The 20111-nt window shown below is 45.0% G+C and overlaps 2 protein-coding genes, 1 long non-coding RNA gene and 1 pseudogene across 4 annotated transcripts; 2 read left to right on the top strand and 2 right to left on the bottom strand.

The window, feature by feature from the left end:
• Nucleotides 1–1713: 1713 nt before the first annotated feature.
• Nucleotides 1714–4261, bottom strand: LOC119356944. Of its 2 annotated transcripts, XR_005172087.1 has the most exons (5): nucleotides 4108–4261; nucleotides 3766–4016; nucleotides 3308–3505; nucleotides 2712–2767; nucleotides 1714–2528 (listed from the first exon to the last, which is right to left on the bottom strand). It is a non-coding gene; the product is annotated as an uncharacterized LOC119356944 (long non-coding RNA). The 2 variants fall into 2 exon arrangements; XR_005172086.1 differs by lacking the exons at nucleotides 1714–2528; nucleotides 2712–2767 and having other exon boundaries at nucleotides 2884–3505.
• A 2742-nt stretch (nucleotides 4262–7003) lies between these two features.
• On the top strand, nucleotides 7004–9554 carry LOC119358313 (annotated as a pseudogene).
• A 3952-nt stretch (nucleotides 9555–13506) lies between these two features.
• LOC119356941 (glucomannan 4-beta-mannosyltransferase 1-like) lies at nucleotides 13507–16071 on the top strand. Its single transcript, XM_037623928.1, has 2 exons — nucleotides 13507–14132; nucleotides 14603–16071. Exons 1-2 carry the CDS (start codon nucleotides 13830–13832, stop codon nucleotides 15881–15883), a joined length of 1584 nt encoding a protein of 527 aa, XP_037479825.1. The 5' UTR covers nucleotides 13507–13829; the 3' UTR covers nucleotides 15884–16071.
• Nucleotides 16072–16087: 16 nt separating this feature from the next.
• On the bottom strand, nucleotides 16088–19641 carry LOC119356942 (histidine--tRNA ligase, chloroplastic/mitochondrial-like). Its single transcript, XM_037623929.1, has 9 exons — nucleotides 19148–19641; nucleotides 18805–18934; nucleotides 18627–18719; nucleotides 18405–18479; nucleotides 17616–17733; nucleotides 17275–17417; nucleotides 17058–17186; nucleotides 16573–16733; nucleotides 16088–16480 (listed from the first exon to the last, which is right to left on the bottom strand). The coding sequence occupies exons 1-9, from the start codon at nucleotides 19591–19593 to the stop codon at nucleotides 16342–16344; spliced, it is 1434 nt and encodes a 477-aa protein (XP_037479826.1). The 5' UTR covers nucleotides 19594–19641; the 3' UTR covers nucleotides 16088–16341.
• Between the last annotated feature and the right edge of the window lie 470 nt (nucleotides 19642–20111).

The following is a 20111-nucleotide window of genomic DNA, read 5'->3' as shown; positions in this document are numbered from 1 at the left end:
CAGGGGTGGCGACGGTCGTGGAGCGACGGGGAAGATTGCTCCCTGGGTGGCGCAAGGGGCCGGCGCCGCTTGGATCCGTCGCCGGGCGGTGCATGGAAGCCGGCGGTGCTCGAATCCGTCGCCGGGATGTGGAAATTGGCGGCGGTCATGGAGCGATGGGGGAGTTGCGGCGCGGGAGATTGCTCCCTGGGCGGCGCGCCGCCAGGCCGCGGCGGCTGGTCGTCGACGGCGCAGCTCCATGTGGCTGCGCGGGTACGTCTCCGACGACCCCCGCCGGCGGTGGGATGTTGGGCGGCATCGGGTGGGGAGAGATGCGTGAGGTGGGGGTGGACTGGTTATGTTAGTAACGTCGTTATCTTAGTCCTGGCAACGTGGCATCTGACTGTGGGACCCAGCGGTCAGTTTTTTTGTCAAATGTCTCTAATTCAATGATCAGTGTTTTTTGAAAACTGTCACCACAATGTTGGTGGTTTTTTGAAAAAAAATCGAATGGTGGCGGTTTTCCGAATTAGGGTCCTCAATTGTGGTGGTTTTTTGCAATTTACTCCGATCGCCTTGATGATACAACTTTACAATCAAAGGACACTTTATAGAAAACAAACAAGTATTATTGGGGATTGGACGATAATTGGAAGGCATTTCTGCTTTGCCCAATGACAGTCCACCAAGCACACCCATCATGAAGAGGTGCTTACTTAGATGATAAGGTCATTTTTTACGTGAATGGCACAAACAACGATGACTACCTGATCTAAATGATTGCATATCTTAGTTGCCATAAGCTGGGTGATCAAAGTTATCTATATGATGTATCTCTGTCTATGTAGCTTTGCTTACCATGAACTGATCTCATGCTTTTCTTTTATCATATGAATCTACAATCAATGTAATATGTAACACTATCTATGAACATCATATCTAAATATATATTTCCCGATGCTTCAAGATTTAAGGATTTTTTGACCGATCTCAAAATATTCCAACTTGCATGCTTTCAAAGCTTGGTTTGCTCTCGCCCTTTGCACCATTGGCGCAACGGGTCATCTAGTTGAAATAACAAGCCTGACTCCTGAGGGTCATATGAGTTTCCCCCTTTTTGTGATGAAGAAAGTGTAACTCTAATCTGGAATGTTTGGATATCTGTCACACATTACATATTTATCAGCATCCAAGTTTGTGGCAAAGTACTTGGTTAGTTGCCTCTGGGAACAACTCATCTCGGCGTTTATGGATTCATGCAACAAGAAGGCGTGACCAAGGAGTGCAACACAAACCAGATATAAAATAGTCTGTTTAATAATTGTGAGATGGTTGATGCACTGCTTTTGCCCTCTGTTGTTGATAGTTACTATTATGTTCACTCTTAAAACCCCAACTAAGCTGTGATCTCTCTCTTCATAATGTTACTGAAAGCTAGGTTGCTCTAGATTAAATGCTTGCATTTTTTTAATTTCCTGGTTACTTTCAATTATGCCTCTCTCAACAGTAGTGCTAATTTTTTTCTGTGAAGCGTTAAGTGGGTTGTTTTCATCTAAAATCTAGTTGCCTCCGCTAGTGCACTTTAGTTAGTAATCTGATGTTCTGTGCTAAGCATGTTTCGAAGATGACAAACATTGACTGTAAAAATACATTGCAGTGCATAGGTCTCTCCGCTAAGCAATATTTACCTTTATTCTTATTGTATTGACTGACGGACTTATCATGAACAGAGCGTGAAGGATCAGCGCTTTACTGCCATTGGGATTCTCATCTCAAACATTTGTCATGGTACATTCTAGGGTGTTGTGCGATTACCTTGAAGAATTTCTTTAGATAAAAAGTTGTGCAATTTGGATGCCTCCAATGGATGCACGCATTACACATATTCTGTATGGTCATGATCAGTCAGCCAGTCAATACCAGTACGCTTAAAAGTAGCTCCTTTGGTTGAAACACAATGCTTGTCTCTGAAACCAAATAAATACTGCATTCTTTTTTTGGCTTTCTGTTGTGGAGATCGCAGGAGTTGATTATTTTCTTAGTCTTGTGACCTGGAAGGGGTAGACAATATCTTCTCAACAATGGAGAAGACTAGCTGTGCTCTCAACTCTCAGTTGCAAAAAAACATGTGGACAGGGTGTTACTGGAGAAAGGTGAAGTAATCAGGGCCGGAGGCTATCTTTCTAAAATTGATGAGAAGAATTCAGTACTATTTGAAGCTTCAGTCATTGAGTTTGCAGTTGCTGACCTCTCTCTTCCAAAGGAAAGAGACATGGCAGAAAATACCGGATATTCGTTTATGAGCCCAGGCTCAGCTGATCCTGAAATCACCACCATTCACTTGCATGGGGATGCGTGAAGCAGTGCTGTATTTTACTCTGTATAGCAGATGTATGGACGGAAAATGAAGCCTGCCTGTGGGTGCATTAAATGCGGCCACAGCATAAGGGAGAGACGGAACAACTAACTGGAGAACGGCTCAGGCATTATTCTGTGCCAGGCTGATTCCAGAACGGCAGGCACTATCTACTGTTCTCTGCTTGCTTCCCCTGCAAATTAATCAATGTAAAATGTCAGCCCCAAATTTATGAACAGTTGTATGTTCAATTGAATGTCCTGCCTCAAAGAGCAATTAAGCATTTTTTTCAGTACGCACGAAGTTAACTTCAGTCTGCTATTCCGTAACAAGTAGAGAGGAGAAGAAATATGCAAACCTCAGGTAAGCCTATTACCTAAGATGAATTTCTACTACCCCGTTTGTCCTTCCTCTTGCATGGAGCACATCCTCCTGCAAAATATTTTGAAATGTCAAAAATGGAAGTACCGCTGACATAACAGTGCACAACAACAAATTATCCATGATTTCATATGCAGACTCTAGAGCATCTACAGTTAACAGAAATATGAAGAAACCCACATATAATGGAAATTAAACATGTAACTTTCAGTTTCTATACACTTAGATAACCTCAAACTCAGATGAAGGTTTCAGTACACTGACAGCGAGCATCAGAGATATGTTGCTGCAGCGCATTACATGAGAAAACCACTAAATACATCTTCGGTGATGCAATTATCTCAAAGAGACTGTAGGACGCGAAAAGGAAATGCTCTATTCCAGTGGATTCTTTCCAATCAACAACTATCTAACAAACAGATATACATGCATGTTACATATAGTTGCTTCTCAGTATAGCATGAAACTTGCAAATCAGCTGATCTGCAGGTAACAAATTTGAAGTCCATTTTCTTAGTACACAATCAACATCCGCAAACGATCTCCCGCGCTGATTTGGTCCTCTCGGCATTCAGCCTGTTCTTTCCATACCTAACTCCCAAGCCGATCTCGCACGAATACAAGGTGTAGAAATCATATCCATCGCCAAGTGAGTCGAAACTAATTCCTAGTTCTGGTGTAATAACACTTTGTGTTGGCTCCTCCGAGTATTTGCGAATCGACTTCTCTTGTGCACTCATCCTAGAGGGGCACGGCATCCTGTCGGGTGGTGCACTGCCGAGACGCAACCTGAATTTTTCAAGCAAACCATTACTTTTCATTAGGTTCAACTGCAAAGTATGACTGTTCAAAGTAATTGCCGGACTAGGAGAACTAACAAGTTATCTGCACTTCTGCAGGAACAAGTTCCCATGGGCAGTGAACTTGATTTAAATCTCTCTAGGGAGAAGGAAAACTACAATACGAAGATATAGACCATACTACAACAGTCTAACATCCAGCCATCTACAACAAAATGCAGAGAAATTGGGTATGCATCCAGCGCATACCTTTTTGTCCAATCGGGCGCCTTGGGGTTGAACCTGTCGGACGACTGGGAAGACCGAGCATGCCTCACGCCACCGGCGCATGCCACCCTGCGACTCCTCCGGCCGGCGACACCCAACTTGTTGCCCTTATCTAGATCCCGCGTTTGACTCCTCCAGCACAATAGCGCTGGCTTCTCCCGTCCGCAGCACAGCGAGAGGGACCGGATCTGGGTGTTCTAGGCTGTCGGCGAACTCCTCCCGGAGTGGGAAACCTATAACGCACCGCCGGTCGTGGTGTCAGCCCCCAGTTTAGAAACAAATCTCTGCAACCACTAGACCTAAATCGAGGAATGATGCACTTACCTGTCATGGCATCCAGCAAAAACAAAGACCAGCATCCACCATTAGTTCGTCGCCGGCGGGAAGCAGCGGCCGCCGCAGCTGAAAACCGGATTTTGGGAGCTCCTTGGGCGGTGCGGGGATGGGAGTGGGCTGTGTTGGCGACGGCCGACGTGGTTTATAGAAACCTTTTTTTTTAGTTCGACATTCAGCGGCTCAGCATAAAACGAGGCGTTCTAGTCCACGGACCAGGACCCCGCGCCTGACGGAACGCACTATTCCGTAAGACTGGTCACAATGGGGACGAACTTAGAAGTAACATCACACACTCCAATACAACTTTGCTTATGTATCACATATTTAATGAAAAGAAAGGTGCTTGTGGTAACTAGCTAAGTTATCAGAACATCACACACTCCAAAAAACAATGAGTCTATAAGCTAATAAATACATTGTTGCATGACACTACATAGATGTTCCTACCCACTGTGGAGGTAGTAACATAGTCTAGGGAAGTGTATAAGTTACTAGACTATGTTCTTGCCCATTGTGACCAGCCTAATCCCTCCATTCCACACTGTAGTGTTTTCTCTATCCTCGTGCTTTAACTTTGACCATAAGTTTAACTACCAAGACCGATTGCGGCGGGAGTAAAAATTATATCAGTGAATTCGTATTCGAAAGAAGTTTTCAATTATATAATTTTTTCTCCTGTCGCAGTTGGTCTCGTTGGTTAAATTTATGGTCAAAGTTGGACCTTGAAAAACACATGCGCACTATATTTTGGAATGGAGGGAGTACAGTATGCAGGCCGTACGTCCTTTTTTCCAGCGCTTCCTGTCAAGTTGTCAGACCGGATTACTCGAATCCCAAAACGAATGCCAGCGATTTCGGGCTCAGCTGGGCTCGAGCACCGAATCACCGCTTTCCAGAAAATACAGTCTTTTTTCCTCTACTAGACGTTTAAGGATGCTGTAATAATCTGTGCCGGGCATGAGGTTCTCTGGACGGTTTCATTTGAATGAAACCGGAAGCATATAATTCGAAGAAAGAAAACAAAATCATGTGTGTGTGCTATCGGGACAAGAACCAACTCGAAGCAATGATCTTCCAAAAGAATCCGAAGTGGACATACTGGTTTGGGGCGCACTGTGAACGTTTTTTTCTGGAGCAGGGCAATATGAACTCGAATTTGGGAAGCTTCAAGCTTTCATCATCATCGTTTGTCCCAAACTCCCAAGTCCCAACACATATTTACAATCAGGAGGAGACTAGTTGATCGGCCGAGTCAACTAATTCTGGCCAAGATTCAATGAGCATAACTAATTTTATTTTATTTTAAAAAGTATCATTTCTTTCTATAGATTGTCACCCATGTGAAATCATTTAACCTATACACTACGGGGAAATGTTATATGCAGAGTGTCGGGCTCTTTGCCGAGTGATTTTTCACGAGGTTCTTGAGAAACATGGCTTTTGCTGAGTATCTCATACAAAACACTTGGCAAAACAAGGGTACTCGGCAATAGAAACTTTGCAAGTACTCACTCGGCAAATGTAGGGACTTTGCCAAGTGTTTTGTAACACTCGGGAAAAAAGGTCTTTGCCAAGTGTTTTTTTACAAGACACTCGGTAAACAAATAAAAGTAATAAAATGCATATGTTTATTTAGATTTAGAAGACCAAATTTCATCCATTGGCCTCGAAATTTATTTATCTTTGTTGTTTTGTACTACCATGATTGATTACAACTAGATCAAAAGTTTCTCCCTAAAAAAAGAAAGAATCAAACAACATTATATTGAAATAGTGTATTACTAGACGGCAAATAACACAGAAAAGGAGGCCCACAATAGGATCCTACAACATGTAGGGATCGAGATTATATTCTCTTTTCTATATTAAAAAGGTAGGCTTGTGATTGTCCGGATCCATCCCTCAATCATGCAATTCAAAGAGAACTTGACCATCTCCGTATGTGACACATACGCACATACATACGAGCTACGTGTAGAGGTACATAGCCTATCCGTCCGCCGGGCACCCAAACCTATGTTCTCGCTTGGCACATTTTTTCTTTTCTTTTTTTAACCTTCAAATGATATGTGCATGACATAGGATTCAACCTATTAGTTTACCTCCAACCATTGTACCTAGTTACTTCTTTTATTCTTCTTGTTGTGCATCTTCTGAGTCCAGTTTTCTTCTTCTTTGATTTTGGTTGGCCTTTTTTCCCCCCAGTTTTATTCCTTTTTAATTTTCTTTATTTCTTCTTCCTTTTCTCTATTATTGTCATTTGCTTAAATTCGTGATCATTTCCTTAAATTTATGACTTATTTTCAAATCCGTGAACTTATTTTTTGAATCCATGATTTTTTCCAAATGAATGAATGTTTATCAATTTCGCAAACTTTTATCAAATTCATGAACTTTTTCGTCAAATTCATAAAAAAATTCAAATCGATGGAAAAAATTTGCCGGGTTGCAACTCACCCGAGAAGAAAATGTGATGCATCCTTCTGATCCGATCTTCGGGGCGCCCTGGGGATCAAGAAATAGCATTGATAAGAGTGCAGCTCACCTGATGGGTGTGAGCATTACTCGGAAAGACTCATCAGAAAATAATACTGTAAACCTTTTTTGTGCTTGAAAGAAGGGAGCAAAGCGGAGAGATAAAAATCATCAAGTGCCATTGTACCCCAAGCACACGCCCCCGCCGCCGCCAGACTCGTCAGCCGCGTACGAGGCCGCTCACCGGCGGGCAAGTCCACCGGTCCCGCCTCCTGCGTTCACTTCCTCGGCAGCGGCGCTGGTTGCTGCGCGCGCGCCGAGCGTCGCAGGTGACACCAATCGATCGCGGTGCGCCTCTTCAGCGGACGCACGCACATCCCGCGTCGAGCTCGGCTGGAATCGGCCAGAAATGCCAGCCGCCCGCCTGTCCTCCATCTCCACCTCCTCCTTCAGGGCTCCTTCACGAGCCCCCCTCGCCGCCTTGGCTGCCGCCACGGAGCGTGTCCGCGCGGGAACGCTGAGCCAGGAGGACGCGCACCACCTGTTCGACCAATTGCTTGGCCAAGCCGCCGCCGTCCCGGAACGCGGGCTCAACAACTTTCTTGCCGCACTCGCCCGTGCTCCACCCTCAGCTGCCTGCCGCGATGGCCCCGGCCTTGCCATCGCCCTCTTCAACCGCATGTCCCGAGGCGCTGGTGCACGGGTGGCGTCGCCCACGCTCTGTACCTATTCCATCCTCATGGACTGCTGCTGCCGCGCAGGCCGCCCGGACTTGGTGCTTGCCTTCTTCGGCCGCCTCCTCAGGTTGGGGCTGCGCTTGGATATCATCTCCTCCAGCAATCTCCTCAAGGGGCTCTGCCAGGCCAAGCGTTCAAATGAGGCTTTGGACATGCTGCTCCACCGGATGCCCGAACTGGACTGTGTGCCTGATGTCTTCTCGTACAGCATAGTAATCAACGGCTGTTTTAAACAAGGTGAAGTAGACAAAGCGTGCAATCTCTTCCATCAGATGCCCCAACTGGGAGTTCAACCTAATGTGGTGATCTACAACTCAGTTATCGACGCACTAAGCAAATCCGGAGCAATGGACAAGGCAGAAGTGGTCCTTCGGCAAATGGTTGATCAAGGAATTGAACCCAATATCAAGACATATAACTGTCTGATCCATGGATATTCTACTTTTGGTCAGTGGAAGGAGGCACTTAGGGTATTCAAAGAAATGGCAAGTCTTGGTGTTGTACCAGACGTTGTCACGTTGACCTCATTAATCGATTCCCTTTGCAAGCACAGAAGGACAAAGGAAGCTAGAGAAATTTTTGACTCTATGGCTGCAAAGGGCCTGCCTGGTTCTGGGTTCTTGCTCTCATGGTCATTTTGTGAAAGCCAAGGATTTGATCTCTGAAGCAATTAATAGAGGTCTGTTTTCTAACAGTGTGTTCTTCTATCCTGTAATAAACGACCTATGCAAAGAAGGAAAGGTAAACGAGGCACAGGATATGTTTGACTTCATTCTAGGTATTGGTCGGCGGCCTGATGTGATTATGTACAATTCACTGATGGATGGATATTGCCTTGTTGGCAAGGTGGAGGAAGCACTGAGAGTACTTGATGCTATGAAGTCTGCTGGCCTCCAACCTACTGCTGTTACGTATGCTATACTTCTTAATGGCTACTGTAAAATTGGCAGGATCGCCGATGGATTGAGTCTTTTCAGGGAAATGTCACTCAGCGGGGTTAAACCCACGACTTTTATGTACAACATTATATTTGATGGGCTGTTTCGCTCCGGGAGAGCAGTTTCTGCAAAGGAAAAATTCCGTACGATGACTGAAAGTGGCATACCAGTGGGCGTTGACACATACAACATAGTTCTTCATGGACTTTGTAAAAATAATTGCACTGGTGAAGCAATAGAGCTGTTCAAGAAACTACGTGCAATGAACGTGAAGATTGATGTCATAACACTCAATACCATGATTTCTGTAATGTTTAAAACTAGGAGAATTGAAGAAGCCAAGGATTTGTTTGCTACTATATCAGCCATCGGATTGGTGCCTTCTGTTGTGACTTACAGTGTAATGATGACGAATTTCATAGAAGAAGGGTTGCTGGCAGAGGCTGATGATATGTTTTTAGCAATGGAGAAGGCTGGCTGTGCTCCTGACTCGAGACTGCTAAATCACGTGGTCAGAGTGTTGCTGGAGAATGGTGCAGTTGTAAAGGCTGCAACTTATCTCGCTAAACTTGATGCAAAACAGCTGTCAGTTGAAGCTTCGACGGTTTCGTTAATACTATCTCTCTTCTCAAGGAAAGGGAAATTAAGGGAGCATGTAAAATTGCTTCCGGTAAAGTACCAGCCTCCTGAGATGTTGGACTGACAATTGATGCATTATTACTTGGAACTTCCTACTGAAAAACAAGTTGGTATTCACTCATAGCTGACACAATGGCATTGCCCCCCACCTTCCTTTTTGGAAAATGCAGAAAATTCATCCATTCTGTTGTTGCCTGATGTTTGATTGAAATAACAAGCCTGACTCCTGAGGGTCATATGAGTTTCCCCCTTTTTGTGATGAAGAAAGTGTAACTCTGATCTGGAATGTTTGGATATCTGTCACACATTACATATTTATCAGCATCCAAGTTTGTGGCAAAGTACTTGCCTACTTGCCTCTGGGAATACCTCATCTCGGCGTTTATGGATTCATGCAACAAGAAGGCATGACCAAGGAGTGCAACACAACCCAGATATAAAATAGTCTGTTTAATAATTGTGAGATGGTTGGTGCACTACTTTTGCCCTCTATTATGTTCACTCTTGAAACTCCAACTAAGCTGTGATCTCTCTCTTCATAATGTTACAGAAAGCTAGGTTGCTCTAGATTAAATGCTTGCAGTTTTTAAATTTCAGCAACCATTGCATGTAAACCCAATTTGCCACCAGTGATATCCTGGTTACTTTCAGTTATGCGCCTCTCAACAGTAGTGCTAATTTTTTTTCTGTGAAGTGTTAAGCGGGTTGTTTTCATCTAAAATCTAGTTGCCTCCGCTAGTGCACTTTAGTTAGTATTCTGATGTTCTGTGCTAAGCATGTTTTGAAGATGAGAAGCGTTAAGCTACTCCCAGGAACTGCTGACTGTAAAAATACATTTCAGATGCCTAGGTCTCTCCGGTAAGAAATATTTACCTTTATTCATTGTTTTGACTGGCTGACTGATCACGAACAGAGCGTGAAGGATCAGTGATGTACTGCCATCGGGATTCTCATCTCAAACATTTGTCATGGTGCATTCTAGGGTGTTTTGCAATTACCTTGAAGAAATTTTTTAGATAAAAAGTTATGCAATCTGGAGGCCTCCAATGGATGCACACATTACACATAGTCTGTAGCTCCTTTGGTTGAAACACAATGCTTGTCTCTGAAACCAAATAAATACTGCATTATTCTTTGGCTTTCTATTGTGGAAATTGCAGGAGTTGATTATTTTGTTAGTCTTGTGACCTTCTGGTCAACCTGTATCTCAACCTGGAAGGGGTAGACAATATCTTCTCAACAATGGAGAAGACTAGCTATGCTCTCAACTCTCAGTTGCCAAAAAACATGTGGTCAGGGTGTTACTGGATCTCATAAAGGGAGGGTTGCTGGAAGGGGCAGACAATATCTTGTCAACAATGGAGAAGACTGGCTGTGCTCCAACTCTCAGTTGCAAAAAAACAGGGTGTTACTGGAGAAAGGTGAAGTAATCTTTCTAAAATTGACGAGAAAAAGTTAGTACTCGAAGCTTCAACCATTGAGCTGCAGTTGCTGATCTCTCTCTTCCAAAGGAAAGAGACATGCCAGAGAATGCAGTATTTTTTCCTCTAGACTAGACGTTTAAGGATGCTGAAATAATCTGTGCCGGGCCTGAGGTTCTTTGGACGGTTTCATTTGAACGAAACTGGAAGCGGAATAATTCGAAGGAATAAAATGAAATCATGTGTGTATGCGCTACCGGGACGAGAAGCAACTCGAAGCAATAATCTTCCAGAAGAATCCTAAGCGGGCATACTGGTTTGGGGTGCACTGTGAACATTTTTCCTGGAGCAGGGCAATGTGAATTCGAATTGGGGAAGCTTTCATCATCAGCGTTTATTGCAACACACATATTTACAATCAAGAGGGGATTAGTTGGCCGGTCGAGTCAATTACTTCTGGCCAAGATTCAATGAGCATAACTAAATTTAATTTTACAAAATATATCATCTCTTTCCATAGATTGTCACTCATGTGAATTATGTATACACTATGGCAAAAATGTTATATGTAGAGTGTTGGGCTGTTTGCCGAGTGATTTTTCACGGGGTTCTTGGCAAACAAGGTCTTTGCTGAGTATCTCACGGCAAATAGAAACTTCACGTCACTTTGCTGAGTACTACACTCAACAAAGTAGGGACTTTGAAAACACTCGGAAAATAGGTATTTGCCAAGTCTTTTTTTACAAGACACTCAGTAAACAAATAAAAAGAAATAAAAAGCATGTGTTTATTTGGATTTAGAACCAAGCTTCATCCACTGGCCCTGAAATTTTGTTACCTCTCTGGTGTTCATTGTACTATCATGATTGATTATCAATAGATCGACAGTTTTACCCTTAAAAAAATAAAGAGTCAAACAACATTATACTAAAATAGTGCATTATTACCTCCGTCCGGGTTTATTAGACCCATTTGTATTTTTGTCTAAACTTTGACCATCGATTTAATTTACAAAATATAAGTTTTATGTCATAAAATTATATTGTTATATTTCATATTCGAATGATTTTTTCAATAATACCATTTATTTGATGTATAACTCATATTTTATTATGCAAATGTATGGTTAGGTCAAACTTTGTCTCAAAATATGAGGAGGCCTAATAAATCCGGACAGAGGGAATAGACGGCAAATGACACATAAGAGGAGGCCACGATAGATTCCTACAACAGTTAGGGATCGAAAATTATACTCTCTTTTCTATAAACAAAGTAGGCTTGTGATTGTCTGCATCCATCACTACTCTTTTTTTTAGGGGTATCACTACTCAATCATGCAACAAGTATCGAGCGAACCAGCCCACAAAGGCCCTCTTTAGCTTCCCCCATGGGCCTCTAGGCCTCCATGCCCAATGACCGTTTTATTTTCTACAAAAAAATAAAAAAATGTCAAAAAGAAAGATGTGTATGATGTATGTAAAAGAAATTAATATAAAAAATGCCATCTTGTAGAGAACAATTTTGCCCCTGATACAAATTATGAAAAATGTCATGCTACTTTATAAAACTGACATTACTCTAATTTATAAATTTACAATAAGTATGATAAAACATAAAGAGGTCGTGTGATCTAGGAAACATATCATTGCCTTGTTGCTAAACTTTAAAACTACCATCCTGTAGATAAGAAATGTTTTATTTGGATAATAATATTTAGAAAAATTCCACCACTTATTAGTATAAATGTCACCTCTTAATAACAAGAATGACATCTCTTAATATTAAAAAATGTCATATCTTAATAATAAAAATGACATATCTTAATAATAAAAAATTCCATCTCTTCATAATAAAAAATACCGTCTCCTAATTATAAAAAAGACGTCTATTAATGATAAAAATGCCGTCTTTTAATAATAAAAATGCCATCTTTTAATAATAAAAATGCCATCTCTTAATAATAAAAAATGTCGTCTCTTAATAATAAACATGTCATATCTTAAAATAAAAAATGCCGTGTACAAAAACAAACTTGACTTGTGAAAAAAAATGTTTAATTGCAATGTGACGTATTTCTAAAATTTATAAACTTCAATGTTGCTTTTTTTTTCTAGAAAATTTGCCATGTACCTAAGCCAAAAAAACATAAAATTCCATCATGGTAAAAAAAGTCAAAAAAGGAGGGCTTGGGATTCAAACCCAAGTCTTCCATGTGCAAGCTCACGCCGCTAGCAAGTGTAGTGCACAGGGGCGTTTGAGAAATAAAATGTTCGCTTGGTTTTATCTTATAGCAAACTAGTTTCAAAATCTGAACTTGGCATCGGCCCTGCGCTGAGATCCGTGCAATGGTGGGGACGGCGTTCACTGGCAGATGCCAAAAATCTGATGGACGCCAGATAACATGGTTCACAAATATAAGATGTTTTATTCTACTGTGTATTACATACAGACTGAAATGAGTGAATAATAAACACACTAAAACATGTCGTGTCCGATTCTGGAAAAAGTTAGAACATCTTATAGTATGTGAACTGAGGGAGTAGCATATTAAAAACCTAGCTCTCCCTCCCTCCCTCCCTCGAAATAAGGCAGGCAGTGAGGAATCCACAGCTAGCTTAGCACACAACTATAGATGGATGGATGGTGTGCATGCCTACTGCCATTGCCATGGAATGGATGCAGCACGACACGGTTGGCAACTCCAGTCCATATAGATGGATCCCACACGCACGCACACGGTTTTATTTATTAATTTCTCTGCTTAATTCCCAGTGCGTATATATGGTATATCTCCTGGCTAGCTAAGCTTAGCGTGTTCATATGCATAAATGTGCATAAATAAATAAATATAGGTTCAATCATGCACAACAGAAAGAGATGGATGTATGCCATGCAACATAGTACAAACTCAGTTGAATTTGCTTTTCTTCTGTTTTGTGTTGGTAGTATGTGAATGCGAAACACACTTGATTCACCATGAAGGAGCTTGTTTGTTTGTTTCTTCACCGATCAATCAATATACTTACAAAGACAGTGGTTCGCTCGGCTAGCTTAGCTTGCACGTATATGTGGCAATTTGTACACGTGGCGTTTCCAGTAGTGATGCATGTCTTCACTCTTTGTGGCTGGCTGCACCGCCGCACCCACCCACCCCCTGTATTAGTACAGATAGCAAGCACTAATGCTGGTACTAATCTTGCCCTCAACTGTGCCAGATAGTGCTTTCTGGCTGTCCCCAGGTCAATGCCATGCCCCAAGTTCATAACCTCCCCCCTTGGGTTCTAATCTAGCCTGGCCCCCAATTTCATGCAATTTATATAAGAGATTAGCCTCCACCAATCTATCTATATACGCATCTACCAAGATCTGCTTAGCAAAACTCTACAATCCAACCTTTCGAATTAATCAGGAGAAGAAGAAGAAGAAGAGAAGAAGAAGCTCAATCTCTTCCTCCCTCTCTCTCTCTCTCTCTCTCTATTGGAGGAGGAGGAAGAAGAAGGATGAAGGGGGTGAGCATGTTGACGATGGCGCGCGCGGCATGGGCGGCGGTGCGGCACGCGGTGGTGGTGCCGCTGCTGCAGCTGGCCGTGTACCTCTGCGCCGCCATGTCCCTCATGCTCTTCGCCGAGCGCCTCTACATGGGGCTCGTCGTCGCGGCGCTATGGCTCCGCCGCCGGCGCCGTCAGCGCCGCAACCCTGGCAGGAACAAGGGGGGCGACGACGACGTCGGCGACCTGGAGTCCGGCGCCGCAGAGGACCTGCCCGTGGTCCTGGTCCAGATCCCCATGTTCAACGAGAAGCAGGTCAGTACGTACGTACTCTATGATCGATCGATTGCTCATCTACGATGATATATGATATGATATGCATGACCACTGTGATGGCTGTTGCTTGCCGCACGCATGATCCATCACTCGTATACTGCACTGCTGCTGCCTGCGATCGAGCAGTGCACTGCTGCTGGTAACGCTAGTTGCATGTGTACTCGATTTTGTTGCCTTCTTCAACCATCATCATGCAAAAGCCGCTGCTTTACAGCTCCATTTCCACAACATATGCATGCACGCACGCACGCACAACAAATATTGCCATTGTTGTTGCACTCCTGTACGTCCATCCAAATTTATCATCAAGATAATAAAAGAGAAACAGCTAGCGCTATGCTTTACTGCACGCAAAGACAAGAGTCAACTCTCTCTGCTACCTACGGTGGTACTTTGTCCGATGTGGGGAGTGACAACATACTTACGAAAGAATGGTGGCATGCATGCAGGTGTACCGCCTGTCCATCGGCGCGGCGTGCGGGCTGTGGTGGCCGGCGGACAAGCTGGTGATCCAGGTGCTGGACGACTCGACGGACGCCGGCATCCGGGCGATGGTGGAGGCGGAGTGCCGGCGGTGGGCGGGCAAGGGGGTGCACATCCGGTACGAGAACCGCAGCAACCGGAGCGGCTACAAGGCGGGCGCCATGCGGGAGGGCCTCAAGAAGGGGTACGCCAAGGACTGCGAGCTGGTGGCCGTGTTCGACGCCGACTTCCAGCCCGACGCCGACTTCCTGCGGCGCACGGTGCCGGTCCTCCAGGCCGACCCGGCGGTGGCGCTGGTGCAGGCGCGGTGGCGGTTCGTGAACGCGGACGAGTGCATCCTGACCCGCATCCAGGAGATGTCGCTGGACTACCACTTCTCGGTGGAGCAGGAGGTGGGGTCGGCCTGCCACGGCTTCTTCGGCTTCAACGGCACGGCGGGGGTGTGGCGCGTGCAGGCGCTGGCGGACGCGGGGGGCTGGAAGGACCGCACCACCGTGGAGGACATGGACCTCGCCGTGAGGGCGTCGATGCGGGGCTGGAGGTTCGTCTACGCCGGCGACGTGCAGGTGCGCAACGAGCTGCCCAGCAGCTTCAAGGCGTACCGGTACCAGCAGCACCGGTGGTCGTGCGGGCCGGCGAACCTGATGCGCAAGATGTTCTGGGAGATCGTGGCGAGCCGGCAGGTGTCGGCGTGGAAGAAGGTGCACGTGCTCTACGGCTTCTTCTTCGTGAGGAAGGTGGTGGCGCACCTCGTCACCTTCCTCTTCTACTGCGTCGTCATCCCGGCCTACGTGCTCGTCGGCGGCCAGGACGTGCGCCTGCCCAAGTACGTGGCCATGTACGTGCCCGCCATCATCACCCTGCTCAACGCCGTCTGCACCCCGAGGTCCTGGCACCTGCTCGTCTTCTGGATCCTCTTCGAGAACGTCATGTCCATGCACCGCTCCAAGGCCACCATCATCGGGCTCGTCGAGGCCAGCCGCGCAAACGAGTGGGTCGTCACGGAGAAGCTCGGCTCGGTGACCTCCACCCCTGCCGCGACGACCACCATGGCCACCAACAAGGGGGCAATGAAGAAGAAGAAGAGCCAGAGCAGCATCCTGGCGCCCGAGATCGTCATGGGGCTATGCCTGCTCTACTGCGCCGTCTACGACATCTTCTTCGGCCACGATCACTTCTATGTCTACCTCCTCATGCAGTCCGCCGCCGCCTTCGTCATCGGATTCGGCTACGTCGGCTCCCAATGAAGTGATACCAACAAAACAAATTAAAATCCCGTACCTGCCGGCCGCCTCTCCCTAGTGAATAAGCTACTATCAGCTTAATTTGCATTGCATACTAGCTTTGCTGTTTTGCAGGACCGACCGAACAATCCATACATATACCAGCTTAATTTCCAGGGCAAGACAATTACTTGCTTCATTATATTCATTCATCTATTTTGCATCATGTACAGAACCAAAAATAATCGCTTCAGAACAGCACTAGTTCGAAGCAGATGAGCATTCTCAATACATGTTGGTGAATGGCAAAACCTACAATTTCTTTGTTTGTTGCAAGATGAATGATCCGAAAGAAGATAGCAATAGCCTTCAAAGCCACCCAATTGTTTGTATACACAACGTGTATTGCAAAACCTACAGTGTTGAAGATGATCAAAGAAGGGTACAAGTCAAACCTTCAAATCGATCAGATCAGTTAACAGCTACTGCAATTCGCCCGCCTTGACCTCGAACTCTTCTCTGGTTGATAGTATCTTCACACGAACCATGCCTCGCTCCCACTCGGATTTCCCAACCAAGATCAGCCTGCTAGCGTTTATCCTCTCAGCGTGTTTGAACACCCTGCGGCGTAGTAAAAAGTAATTACAGATACACCCACCCACATAAGTATTCAACACAATGAAAAAACAGTAGAAATTCAGGAAAGGCAATACCATTTCAGACGCTTGTCTTCTACAAGGTCTACAGATCTGCCCTTCTTCCGCAGAGAGGATGCAACACTAGATGCTGGCCCCTCAAGCTCCTCGTCCAATGGGAACACAATGTCATCTATTTGACGTGGCAGGTCAGGCAAAAGACCCTTTTCTTTCAACAGCTGCCAGAAAATGTGTAAATTATAGAGTTGGTATTACTGCCACTCAAACTGCATCACAAATTCATAATGACATGTAAACAACGACAATCTTTTCCACATGAATTTATGTTCTCACCACTACTCAACTTGATAAAATCTTGGCCCAACCTTGTGCAATGCTGTGCTTCTGAATTTTATACTGTTACTTTTTTTTACTTAATATTAGCAAGTGTTTCTCATATCTTTATCAAAATATCAATTTTACAGGAACTTTAATCTTCGACCAAGCAGCATCGCTCGACACGGGAAAAGGAACCAGAGAAAGGGGGGGAAATAGTATCATACCTCCACTATAACAGCATCTCCAAATCCAAAGCCACAGGCTGGTACATCTTCAGTTCCAAATGTTGACAGTAGCCTGTCATACCTCCCCCCACCACAAATCGCTCTCAGTTCCCCTTCCCTATCAAAAGCCTGAAAACATGGATCAAGAGAGTTCGGCATGAAACAATAGTTGGTGACAAAACATAAAATAAAAGATGGAATGCCACTTGATTAGGACCTCAAAAACAATCCCTGTGTAGTATGCAAGGCCACGAACAACAGATGCATCGAAACAGATCCAATCAGCATAACCATATTGCTCAGCAAGCGAGAAGAGCTTCTTCAAGTCAGCAACGGCTTCAACACCGGAGCCTAGCACCTCTGCATGGGAATATCAAAATGAGCGATCCTTTTCTGGATAAAAGGGTCGACTTTGATTTCTTTTTCCAAAAAGTTGCACAAATATGGATGCCATAAGAAAAAGAGTTTGGACAGTATCAACAAGAAGTTTAACACGAAGGTACCACAGTACAGCCCAATAGTTTAAGCACATGTCGAATGCTAAAGCCAGTAACAGACCTTCAAGTTTGGACAGTGACTTGAGAGAGAGCACTTCAATGATACCCTGTACAGCTTCAGATGACAGACCAGTTGAAATCAATTCCTTCTCAATTTCTTCCCTACTCAGTTTCCCCAGCTGCACAATATTGTAAATTCATGATGCAATAAACAATTACATAGTGCATGTAAATTCATCTAGTAGTTATGAACAGAGTAAATATGCAACACAGAAACAACTATGATGTGCTTAACTTTAAAATCAGTAGACAAACAGGATTGTGGTTTTGTAATGACTATTTTACTAGTTATTTACAATATAGAGGGTTAGATGAAAACGGGTTTTAATCACAAATTGAGAAACAAGCATGGGGAAATTGGCCCATGTGATATGTATTAGCTACCAAGTTCTGAGTCATACAAAGAACACTCAGTGATCATTTCCAAAATTTCTAGATGGACTGCATAGTAAAGGATAAACAGAACGAAGTCCAACAAAAATCAACATCTTGATTTTTTAGCAATCTTATCCTAGGTCTCCACCCGGACAGCATAGCTAAGAAGAAAGTGCGTACATATAAATAAAAACATAAAGATCTTACTATGTTTTTTTAATGAGCAGTGGAAAGAGGTGAACATGAACCTTTTTAACATCAGCATACGAACAAAAGCAGTTTAGGAGCAAACTTCCAAACTATACCATTATTCAGAATGCCATCGCTGATAAAGTTAGGCTTGAAACAAAGTAGGATGTGCATGAAGGCATCATGGTACAACAAATCGGAAGGTGGAAGGAGGATTTGGATGTACCTTGTCAACAATAACACAAACTTGAGTAAACAAGTTTTGTGGTACGGAGTACATATCCAACACGGCCTGAAGAACCTGGAGATAAGAGAGAACAGTGAGGCACAAAACAGAGAGATTGGTACTAGTAAACCCATGCATGGGACATGTATGCCATCGAACGAAAAGGGACAGCATGATTTTTTACTAGTAATTAGAGGGCAAATAGTGAAGTGAAAGGGCTACCTTTCGGCTGGACAGTCTGATCCCCACATCCGAAGACATAATCCCAAGACGCTCGAACAAGAGAACGATGGCTTGAATGAGCTCAGCCTCAGCCTGAATTTGAACAAGGTGGAGAAGTGAAGTGAGTGTGAATCATAGAGAACAAGGTGAATCAGAATGGGCATAGATACATACATACCCGGACTTTAGGCATACCAAAAATGTCCATGTTCCACTGATAATGCTCGCGGCGCCTTCCTCTTGTCATACGCTCGTATCGCCAGCATTGTCCTATGGTGAACCACTTGAGTGGGAGGGAGACCGACTTTCTAGAGAGAGACATTCACAATAAGTAGATGAAGAAATGCACTTAGTAGGCGTCAATTGGGACAAACTGAATGAAGTGAGATTGGTATCTAGTATCCTAGGTTGGGAAAAATCAACCAACCAAACAAATCTAATGGTTGAATTAACTGAGATTGGCATCCAATCCAGCCATCATTTATCATACAGTACATAGATAGGAGTAGATAGATACATACCCTTGCTTGATGACAAGGCGCGCGAGGGAAGGCGTGATCTCCGGCCGGAGCACGACGCGGCGGCCGCCCTTGTCCTCGAAGTTGTAGAGCTGCTGCGTGATCTCCTCCCCTGCCTTGCGGATGAAGAGCGCCTCGGACTCGAGCACGGGGAAGTCCACCTCCTCGAAGGCCATGGAGCGGGACACCTCCCTGAAGTTGTCGAAGAGCCAGGAGCGGAGCCGCATCTCCTCCGGCGGGAAGTCCCTGGTGCCGCGCGGCGGGTTCACGTCCACCACCGCCGGCTGCGCCATGGAAGCAGAAGAAGCAGGGGAGGAGTCGCCGTCGGTGGCCAGCGCGGCCGTGGGGGAGGCGACGCAGAGGAGGCGGCGGGCGGGGCGAAGGGGGGCGAGGCCGATAGGGCGGCGGAGGAGGCGGAGCGACGCCGCCGCCGACGATGCGGAGGCCATCGCCGTCGCCGAAGAGGGGAGGGAGGTGGGGAGGAGCTCCGCTCTGCCTCGCCGAAGATGAGATAACTTCCTTCCTTCCTCTGGGCCTGCTTCTCCGGCCCATTCATTCAAGGCCAGGCCCGACCCCGGTCTAGTTCAGTTCAGCGCCCACTCCTTTTTTTTTTTTGCATCGATTCAGCGCCCACTCCCTGAGGCCTTGTTCGGTTGCGGGTGAATCCGAGTGGATTGAAGGGGTTTGAGGGGGATTTAAACCTCTTCTAAGTCAAAATATGAACCAATCCCTGCCAATCCCCTCCAATCCTCTTGGGGAGAGGATTAACCGAACAAAGCCTGACGAGGAAAGGAAGAAGGGAAGGGAAGGTCGTCGGTCAATGTGACAAAAGCTCGCCGCCGGCCGGCCGTGGCAGAGCAAGCATCTCATTTTCCTTCCTAACACTTGTAACCACGCACTCATCATGTCATCAGCACACAAGAAATGGCTTTCGTTTCTGTCATCAGCAACCCAAATAAAACTGGAG

This window comes from Triticum dicoccoides, chromosome 2A (genome assembly GCF_002162155.2).
Source record: "Triticum dicoccoides isolate Atlit2015 ecotype Zavitan chromosome 2A, WEW_v2.0, whole genome shotgun sequence".
NCBI lineage: Eukaryota > Viridiplantae > Streptophyta > Magnoliopsida > Poales > Poaceae > Triticum > Triticum dicoccoides.
The sequence above is the reverse complement of the archived record's forward strand: the minus strand, read 5'-3'. Positions and strand labels throughout refer to the sequence as shown.

Excerpts from the sequence above, each read along its gene's own strand:
- LOC119356942 (XM_037623929.1), bottom strand. The coding sequence starts at position 19,593 with ATGGCCTCCGCATCGTCGGCGGCGGCGTCGCTCCGCCTCCTCCGCCGC. Across the intron at positions 18,720-18,804 it reads TTGGTATGCCTAAAGTCCGG|GCTGAGGCTGAGCTCATTCA; the intron begins GTATGTATGTAT and ends GTTCAAATTCAG. Across the intron at positions 16,481-16,572 it reads GAAGACAAGCGTCTGAAATG|GGTGTTCAAACACGCTGAGA; the intron begins GTATTGCCTTTC and ends ACTACGCCGCAG.
- LOC119356941 (XM_037623928.1), top strand. The coding sequence starts at position 13,830 with ATGAAGGGGGTGAGCATGTTGACGATGGCGCGCGCGGCATGGGCGGCG. Across the intron at positions 14,133-14,602 it reads CCATGTTCAACGAGAAGCAG|GTGTACCGCCTGTCCATCGG; the intron begins GTCAGTACGTAC and ends GCATGCATGCAG.